Genomic DNA, 10,946 nt, shown 5'->3' on the forward strand with positions numbered 1-10,946 from the left:
CTCAAGACAATGGAATCTCAACAAGGTGATCCACACAACCCTCCTCGGGTTCCCTCCCAATGGGTTACCCAAGATGTTCTCAAGAAAGAAACAAAAAGTCCAAGAAAACCCTTCACCAATGCTAGAGAATACAAGAAGATGTTCACTAGGCGGATGGAACAGGTTTCCAAGAATCAAGATATACAAGAACTCCAAGAAGTAGTAGATCAAAACTTTTGAATCTTTTCCCTTTGTTTTATTCTCTTTACGGCTAGGAAACAAGATGTATCCACGACTGATTTGGCAATAAAAGTTCGAGTTTTCCTTTCTTTTTTTTTTCTCTTGCCAACTGACTCCTCTTTTCTTTCTTTTCTGTGTTTTTTTTTTTTACTTATTCGAAACAATACAACACAACTTGGCCGAATGGATTAATTTCTAGATTTGGCTCGGCCAATCACACACAAGAAACTATCAAAAACTTCAAGATCTTTCAAGAACTTCCAAGGGAGTTATCAAGAACTTCAAGAGCTTCAAGATTTTGATCAAGAAATTCAAGAAACCCAAGATTCTTGTAGGTTCTCTCAAGATTCACAAACACCAACAAGTTTTTACCAAAATCCAGATTTGAAAACCAAGTAGACAATTTGGATAACTCACAAACAAAATTGGACAGATTGCGGCTCAAGAACAAGCAATGTGCGACGCGACAATGAGAGCAAGAAACCCTAGTGACCCGACTTTGGGCAGATTAGCAAAGATAAGTACGGACAGAAATTAGGGTTTAATGACTTGACACCACAAATTAAGGTTAATGATGGAACACAAGATATAATTTGACGACACCACAATTGCGCACTAAATGGACAGAAATTGAACACTTATGGCAGAATTCAACAATGCACAAGTGACCAAAACTTTCGGACAGATTTGATGCCAACGAAAAAGGACTAATGACGCACCAACAACAAAGCAAGTTGCGGACAGATTTCAGACACAACTACGGCCAGAAACTTGACGCAACAAGGAACACAAACGGACGGAATATATATATATATATATATTTTGGACAGAGAAGAAACAACACTACGGACAGATTTGTAAGCAACAACAACCCAACAACAACAAAGCAGCGAGAAAACAAGGAACCCTTGAACGACAAAACAAAGACAAAACAATGGATATAATGGATTGATACCTCAACCTAGGCTCTGAGACCAACTGATACGCTCCTCGATCAACACGTTCCGAGACACGTAGCACGTTTGCCCAAGGATCTAGATGGTTTGTTCAATTCACTTGGTTTGCGGAACCAAGAATCAAGAAAAACGACACAACTTGATTCAAGGAGGTAGAATGGCAACTCCAACTGAGGTGGTTACTCAAGTAGATAGGCCGGTGGAACAATCAAGGACGCACACGAGATTACTCAAAGATCCCTTGCCTTAGCAAGTAGGAATTGTAACTCTTGAAATTGAAGAGAAACAAAACAAAAATTTTATTGTCAAAGTGTCTAATGAAAACCGTACATCAAGGAGCCTTTTATAGGCTTGAGACCTATGAACCCTATAAGGCCTAAGTTAGAAGGAACATTTGGTCTACCCTTGGACCTTTTGGGCCGAGCTTTGACTTCAACAAGTAATGACTACTAGCTAACAACCCAATTAACACTAACGACTCACTAAGACTAAGGTTCGGCCACTTCATGGGTGGCCATCACTTGGCTCCTCATAGGTTTGGATTAATGTGTAGACAACTCAATGATCAACTTCCAAGCCTTCAATGTTCCTAGGGACCCCTTGTTGGTCTTGAACATTTCGAACAAGGGTTTGAAGAGACTCTTTGAAGCACTTGACCCGTGCACGTGTAACTGGGCCCAATGGAACTCGCACTTGTTCATTTCCATCACCATTCATGCACACATCAATAGATTTGATTTGTAAACCTACTTTCTATCAAGGCACTTGAAAAGATATTAGAAAATATCACTATGGTTTGTTATCATAAAAAAAAAAGATCAAGAACCAATAATGAGTGTAGTAAGAATTGAATTCTGAAAATGACAAAAGCTAACTTCTTTATTTTATATTGGCCTTTTATTCTTGTGGCCTTCACAAAGTTAGTTACAAAAATGATAATGATAGTTATAACTAACTAACTGCTATTTGATTGCCTCTTTGTTTCTTGCTCTACACATGATTGTAACAAATATCCTAGTATCACATATTACAATATTGCTCCCTGCACTTTATGGTAATTACACTTGTGGACTAATTTTCAATTGTATCAAATGATCCTTCACCCTAAAGAGGTCCTTGTCCTTAAGCACTTAATGTAAAAACCTTTTGGTGCAAATCATGCCAAAATTCCCACGTGGCATCTTTAGGAAAAGAATTGCTCTATTGTACCAGTACTTGAGTGGCTACTTGATTCCCTTTCTGTCTAGAATAGCAATTGGTTCCAACAATAAGCGCCCTTGATCAGTAGTAGTGGAAGGTAAATATGGTGTGATGGGTTGCTGGCCCACCCGTTTCTTGAGTAAGGAAACATGATATGTTGAGTGAATTCTGGAATGATTAGGAAGCTGCAATTTGTAAGCCACCTTCCCTACTTATTCCAAAATAGGGAAAGGACCAAAATATCTTGGAGATAACTTCTCATAGCTTGAGGATTTGAGAAAATGTTGTCTATAAGGTTGCAATTTCACATACACGAGGTCCCCAACCTTAAATTCTTTGTCAGATCTATGTTTATCAGCTAATTGTTTCATCCGGTGTTGAGCATTCTTGAGATGGTGTTTGAGAGTATGCAGTGCCCTTTCTCTAGTAGCCAAACTCCTATCGATAGCATCCACTATGGCTAAACCAGGAATATAAGGAATATGCACAGGTGGTGCTTGCCCATAAACTACCTGGAATGGCGTAGTTCTGATGGCTGAATGAAAATTGGTATTGTACCAACACTCAACCAATCGTAACCATGAATACCAAGCCTTGGGGTGATCACGTGTCATGCATCCGAGATAGTTCTCTAAAAACCTATCTACTACCTCAGTTCGCCTATCTGTTTGAGGATGATAGGAGCTAGCAAATTGTAACTGAACCTTCAAGAGTTTGAACAACTCTTTCCAAAACTAGTTAAGAAAAATGGAGTCCTTATTACTCATAATGGTTTGAGGTAGGCCATGTAACTTGAAAACGTGATCCATGAAAGATTGAGCAATATCCAAAGTAGTGCATAGAAATGACAAAGCACTGAAATGAGCATATTTGCTCAGCCTATCAACAACAACTAGAATAACCTATTTCCCTTGGGATTTAGGGAGACCCTCAATGAAATCCATTGAGATATCAGACCAAATGTGCTCAAGCTCAGGTAGAGGTTGCAATAAACCTGGACATGCTAATAAATTAGATTTACGCCACTGACAAGTGTCACAGTGTTTAGCAGACGTACCCCAGGGTTTAGCAGACCGCCTGCCCAACTCTCGCCAGGACTCACTCACTCATTTCAAATAAAATAGTTCACAACCTCAAGCGTCAATGGAATAACAGTTTCCAAGTTTGGAACGTACATGTACATTCCTTTATATTCCAAACATTCATACAATCCCAAATAGAACAAAAGATATGAATTCCAGATACATTCAACCCTAATCGAGCACTAGCACGAGTACAATCGTAAAAATTCAAAAATTAGACTATGCTAGCCTGTACCAATCTCACGCCCTAGCTCATACCCCTTGTAAGGAAAACAAATTTAAAGGAATAGAGTGAGCCAAAGTTCAGTGAGGTTCCAAAACTTCATGCAGACCCAAGTAGCAAGTTGGCCAGAACTCTTAAAATAAGCAAGTGTAAAAGTTCATAAAAGAAACAACAACACGACAAGTAATAATCATTTCAAAGTATAAGAATACAGATGACTTTCAAGAGCAAAATTCCCGTTGCTTCATCATAGCTTGATCAAGTAATAGTTGACATTCCGTCAAATTTCAAGTAAAGTAACCAGTCTAGTAGTACACCACTTTAATTCAATCTCCGTCCACCAAGTAACCCCCTTATCGGGCCTGAACGATAAGATAAACACGTGTGGTAATACTCGAGCATACTGATTAGTTGAGGAGATAACACTCCACTCGACAAAACAAGAGACCTAGGGTTCGTTACCTAATTGACCAGGCCCTTGCCCACTCAACTCGAGTAAATAGCTGCAGGGTTTTTGAAATTCCAGAGAGTGCGCACATCATACACAAGTATATCAAGTCAATTGCAACATATAAACAAGTATATATCACATTAGGACAAGTGCGATAAAATACACTCCTGCCCGACCAAACCAAGCAAATATTATCCGATAAAGTTCAATCATGTATTTGAAAGCACTCACCAAAGACTTAGTGTTTGTCAAAATCACGTTCAGGTACAACTCCTTAGTTGGAGTCCAAATTTGTGATAAACTATCATTTAAGAGTTTAAAATTCACTAGGGTTCGAAACATAGGAGTTTCGCTTCAAGAAAATCAAGTAAATGAAACTTGTTTAACTAGTAGTCATATGGCTTGGTAAACTCTAGAAAATTCATGCTCACTCTTTTAGTTTCGATAAAAAAGTGGTTTATACTTTGGAAATCGCACTTGGTATGAAAATCAAGAAAATTGTATTTTTAAGGGTCGCTACTTTTACTTTTTAAAAGATACGACTTTCGGCAAAAATTTCAACTTATGTACCTCTTACTAAAGAAAACTCGAATACCATAAACAATCAAAGTTCGCTTCAACCTCAAGTCGTCGCTCAAGTCTCAAGTTCACTCGCCTAACCCTCGAGCAAAAATTTGAACAGCATGCCCTTTGTATTTATCCATTTTCCCATCCAAGTACAACTTGGATTCACAAACCAACAAACCTTCAATTCAACCACAAGTGATAACCAACAACATACATCTATTCAAGGCCTCAAAACCAACCAAACAGACCAAATAATAAACTTATCACCATGCATATCAAAGCTGAAAACTAGTTTAAAGAAGAAATTATAAGCGGCAGATTTGTCATCCTTTGGTATTTTGGTCATAACTGTAATTAGGTATATTGGATCAAGGTAAATTTTATGGCGTTTCGAAGCTAAGACATGACCTACATTTTTTCTATGAAGACATCGACACCTAGTTCTTGCATTTTCGGGGTCAAAAATTGATGGTCAGAAGCACATAAAAAACAGGTCAGGAAAATTAGAGGTTTTCCGCAGTCAAGAGTAATCTAGCCAAATCATAGGCTAAAATGATCCAATTGATATAAACTTTTGTAGGTAGAAAGTTAACTCAAATCTCTATAACTTTCATGTTTTGTCCAAAAGTTGATTTAGTCTAAAACATGGAGAAATTTGCAACCCAAGTTGAGTCCAAAAACAGGGCAGAACTGAAATTCACCACCAAATGCTGGAATTTTGCATATCAATCGTTAAAACTACTCATCAAAGCTAGAAATTCATCTTTTGAAGCTTAAAAATCACAATTATACTACTAATTACCTCACAAATCCATATCAAAACTCAAAACCAACATATTAGAGATAAACATCATAAATCAAAGCTGAAAAATCACAAACCCATGCTGAAATTTGCTAATCTTCACCAAAACTAGAGTATCATCCAACATAATTCAAAATTCAAGGCATCTATCCCATACTTTGCTAAAATAGAAAGAAAAGGGGAATTTTAGATTTATACCTTCCAAAACATTTGAAGAAAGTGAAGAACCAAGCTATTTCTCTCCAAACAACTCTACAACAAGCTTCCTTAGCTCCTTAGTGCTAGTTTAATCAGTTTAGTTTTGTGGTTTCAACTCAAACAAGGCAAGATTCAAGGTTGGAGTTGGAGGTTTTCGCTCTTGTTTTTCTCTCCCAATTTTCGGCCAACACAAGAAGAGAATGAAGAAAAATGAACCAAGAAGAAAGATAAGAAGAAAGCAAACTCATTTTGTGACAGTCCCACCTCCCCCGAAGGCGAACCAAAGGGGTTAGCGGACTGCCTGCCCAACTCTCGCCGGGACTCAGTCGTTCACTTCAATCCTCAACCGAAACCAGCATAAACGAAGAATAAACATAACAATGATCCAAAACTTAAAGCAAAACTTATATACATTGCTAACTCAAAAGGGAGTATAAACATCGAATATACAAAGGTTCTCAATTCACCATACATCCAGCCCGTGCCGAGAACTAGGGCGAGAACCATTACAAAATCAAAGAAACTAGTCTAGACTAGTCTCTACCGAGCTCCCGTCCTTGCTCGTTTTCCCCTGTTAAGGAAAACAAAACTAAAGGGATGAGCTAAAAGTTCAGTGAGGTTCCGAACACATAATCAAACAATCAATCCAATACATTAAACATAGAGTATCAATAATTCAGGAAACATTTACAATGGAAAGCGATAGTAACACATTCATTAAAAGGATACGTCTCACAGGGAGCCATTCATTCATTCGTTCATTCATTCTCCTGTCATTCCCCTTATTCCTCCAATCATTTGAAAATGCATTTTTGTAAGTAAAACCCTCATTTTATTCATTGCCACTCGTTCATTCATTTCATTTCACCCCCATCCGGACGTTGGTCGGACTCCACCCGACAACAAGGTAATACTCGAGTATACCAAATATTCACCCAGGGTCACCATATCGCCCGATCGAGTCCGCTTTTGGCTCGAGTCGATCGGTAACGAAGGGCAGGGCCCAGTTCAACCAAAAGGCTTACATCCATGCACAACTAATTGTTCAATCATTGAAAATTTCACATTCGTTTAGGTCGAGTGCGATAAAGTACACTCTCGCCTAGAAAATTCATTTTGAAAATCATTGAAAATACTTAACACATTATTAAACAACAACAACAAGTCATGAAGTCAAGGAGAATATAACAAACAAGGAACACTCACCTATTTAAGCAAAATAACGTCCAAAGTTTCCTTCCGGATAATACTCTCAATCACCAAGGAACCCTAATAATCAAACGAACACATTATGCTTCAACCATCAAAGATGTAAGTGAGTCAAAGACAAGTCAAATACGTACTAGTACAAAGTATAAATATGGTTTTGGTAGTGAAAAGAGTACATTGAAACCAAAGGACATAAGTAAAATATTTGTAAAACTTAGACTCACTTGTAAAACTTTAAAATCGCTATTTGAGTCGAAGTGGCAAAAAAAACGTAAATACCCTAGATGGTTCACATGGTATTCGCTCTCAAGTTTTACTCAAGTCGCAAGTGTATCGACCTAGTTCTCGAGCGTAAATTTGGGCAGCACGCCCTTCGTATTTACCTATTTTCCAGCCATTTATGACTTCATTCTTTTCCTCAATCAAACCCAAAGTCATATACAAAATCATCTCATTTCAATAGCCATTCCATAGGCTCCAAGTCATACAAGTACAAAATCAAGCTAGGAGCAAGTGCGGAAATGAAGGTTGAGTTAAGAAACAAAAGACAGATTTGACGTTGTTTAGCGTATCGGATACAACCGAAGCTACGCTTATCGGATTGCGGTGAAATTTATACCGTTTCTAAGCTAAGACAAATACCTACAACTTTGATGAAGACCACTCAGTCCAGTTCGTAGTGTATCTAAATCAAAATTGCCATTTACAGAACCAGAATCTCACATTCGGGCTTGTTAACTGCCTTATGCGTAAACGACAATAACTCAGGCTACTGAAGTCGAAACGAGGTGATTCTAGGGGTGTTGGAAAGCTAAGACATAGCACTACAACTTTTGTGTTTTGGTCAAAGGTTAATTCAGTACACATCAGGGTGAACAGACATGGTTAGTGTGGTGAAATATCAAAATTATCCACTGGACTAAACCTATGAGAGTCAGGGGTACTTTTATCTTTTCACAAGCTACGTTACTCCGATTGAGCTGGAATTTTGTAGGAACCATAAAATATCATTCTCTACAACTTTCATGTTTTGTGCTAAGCCTAATTTGGCCTCTAACATGATGAAATGGAACCGAACAGAACTGAAGCTAAATTTTCCAGAAATCTGGAATTTTTATTATTTCAAACTATAATTCACATTTTAAAATAAAAATAAACTAAAGAAACCGTAATATCATTTTTGAGACTAAAAAAAAGATAATCCTAAAAGTTGGGGTATCACACATTTGGTCAACCAACCCTTGGATCTTTGACACTTGTCAAAGCCAAGCTTTCTCTCTGTTTTTTTTTTCTTTTCTTTCCTTTTCCTTAGTCAACAAAGATGGATGGATTAAGGGATAATTTAGGAAGTATTAGGTGAAATAAAATAAGAAGATTAGGGTAAGAAAGTATTGGTCAAGTGGAGTACTCAACCGGTAACAAACGGCGCACATCGGTTCAAGCCTATTTTCCTTAACTCTCGCGTACTTGAGTTTTAACTTATGATTCACTAACTTATTAATAGCACTTCTAATCACACACATCCTCTTATCTAAAACTCACTCTTAACCACCAAATTTAGTACATACACCTCACCAAGTGATCACACGGCCAAAATACACCAAAAACCTTAGTATGCACCATTCCTTTAGAAAACTCATAACTTGAGTTATAACTATCAAAAATTCATACAACTTGGCCTGTTAAAAATTAGACTTCAAATACTAATAATCTTTAGAAGACACTTCAAAGAGATTCAATTCATAAGTTGGTCCAAATTGAGCCATAAGCTACTACAACATTCCTATTTTTACTTGTATAGGGGAGAATTTTCAGTCAACTTTGCCAATTTTTTGGAATTTATAGATATTGACTCAAACTCTAAATTTTATACCGTAAGAAGCTCTATGAGTCTAGTTTCAAATGCAACAAACGGAACTCAATTCCGACTTTTCTATTCGAAGTTATAGCCAATTTTCCAAAGCTACGTAGAGCCTCCTGCGAAAATTTCCAGATTTTCTAACAACTTGAGATTATGAAACTTTTTTTAACAAAATTTACTCCCTTAGCTCAAATTTAACCATTAAAACAACCAAGACTGTAAAGCAAGTAAGTTCAAATAAGAGATATAAAGACAAGTAAAATTTCGGGGTCTCACACACAGGCTGTGATGAAATCATAAACATCCCTATTCATGTGTTTCCAACAGAAAATGTCTTTCAGCTTGTGATATGTTCTAAAATCCCACAATGTCCTCCAAATGAATTGGCATGCCACAATTCTATTAGTTGTCTTCTGAGAGTAGCATCAGCAACTTCCCTTCTCTTTGTAGCTGCTGATGATGCAAACTATAATGTTTGAACTTAGATGCAGTCCCCAAAGATAATTGTTGAATAATTTCCTGAGCCTTGGAATCATCTAACCAAGATTGTTGAACCTTGGGCAGTAGTTCAATAGTGACCCGTTGAAGGGATAGAAGGATTGTTGTTGCATGTGGTTGTTTAGAAAAAGCATCAATAGTAACATATTCAACACCCTTCTTATATTGCACTTCATAATCGTACCCCATTAACTTGGACAACCATTTCTACTGACTTGGAGTAGAAATTTTCTGGTCCATTAGATACTTGAGGCTCTGATGATCAATCTTGATTTTGAAATGGCCCCCAAGCAGATATGGTCTCTATATTTGTACTGCATTCACAACAGCTAACATTTTCTTTTTATAAACTGATAGACCTTGATATTTAGCTGCTAGTGCTTTGCTGAAGAAAGCTAAAGACCTCCTTTGCTGGAGTAGAACTACACCAATGCCAATGTTAGAAGCATCAGTTTCTACTACAAACTCTTGTGAGAAATTGGGAAGAGCTAATATAGGTGGAGAAGACATAGTAGTCTTTAATTGACTAAAAGCCACAGTTGCTCCATCATGCCATGAAAAAGCATTCTTCTTGAGTAAATCAGTCAATGGTCATGCCATTTTGCCATAATCCATAATGAATCTGTGATAATAAGGTGTTAATCCCAGAAAGCCCCTCAACTCCTTAATATTCACAGGTATAGGCCATTGCTAGATACAAGCAACTCCTTCAGCTGAAATTAAATGCCCCAAATACTCAATTGGATTAGTAGCAAAAGAGCATTTGATCTTCTTCACTTGAGTTGATGTTTAACCAAGGTATCAAACACAACAGTCAGGTGGTGCATGTGTTCATTCCAAGACTTGCTATAGATTAATATGGCATCAAAAAAATACCAGCAAAAATTTCCTCAAGTAGGGCCTAAAAATGTCATTCATTAAACATTGAAATGTTGATGAGGCATTGGTTAACCCAAGTGGCATCAGCATAAACTCATAATGATCATCAGAGTTCTAAATGCAGTCTTAGAAAAATCAATAGGATGCATTCTGATTTGATGATATCTAGACCTTAAGTCCAATTTAGTAAAAATAACAGCTCCAGATAACTCATCAAGCAACTCCTCAATAAGGGCTACAAGGAATTTGTGCTTTACAGTAGCCATATTTAATTCTCTATAATCCAAACACATCCTCCAAGTACCATCTTTTTTCTTGACTAAGACTACTGCGGAGGAAAAAGAACTATTGCTAGGCTTGATAATCCCATTGTTTAACATTTCAGTCACCAACTTCTCAATCTCTCCCTTTTGGAATGCTAGATACCTATATGGCCTGATATTGACAGGTTGTACCCTCTTTTTAAGATGTATCCTATGATCATGCTTTCTAGTGGGGGGTAGTTTAACATGTTCTTCAAACACTTCATTGTACTTAAGAAAAATCAAATCAAGCCAAGATTGGTAGTGGTTTACCTCCATGTCAGCTTATGTAGTCAAGCAACTTTGAATTCCCCGTTGAGTATCCCTCTGATCTATAGAAATGAAACAAAGTTGACCTGAGTCAATCTGTTCATGTTTATTCAAGAGCTTTTGAATCTGTCTCTTTGAAATCACCTGCACAGACTGCTACTTGGATCCCCTTAATGTCACCTTCTTACCCTTATGCATGATTCTATCTTTAGGTTAGCAAAGTTCCACT

General features: G+C 37.3%; 1 protein-coding gene across 1 annotated transcript; it reads right to left on the reverse strand.

The window, feature by feature from the left end:
• Nucleotides 1–2,587: 2,587 nt before the first annotated feature.
• Nucleotides 2,588–2,989, reverse strand: LOC140015889 (uncharacterized). The gene has a single exon (XM_072068721.1). It carries the CDS (start codon nt 2,987–2,989, stop codon nt 2,588–2,590), a length of 402 nt encoding a protein of 133 aa, XP_071924822.1.
• Nucleotides 2,990–10,946: the final 7,957 nt, after the last annotated feature.

Source organism: Coffea arabica, chromosome 10c (assembly GCF_036785885.1).
Source record: "Coffea arabica cultivar ET-39 chromosome 10c, Coffea Arabica ET-39 HiFi, whole genome shotgun sequence".
NCBI classification, from domain to species: Eukaryota; Viridiplantae; Streptophyta; class Magnoliopsida; order Gentianales; family Rubiaceae; genus Coffea; species Coffea arabica.

Excerpts from the sequence above, each read along its gene's own strand:
- LOC140015889 (XM_072068721.1), bottom strand. The coding sequence starts at position 2,989 with ATGACACGTGATCACCCCAAGGCTTGGTATTCATGGTTACGATTGGTT.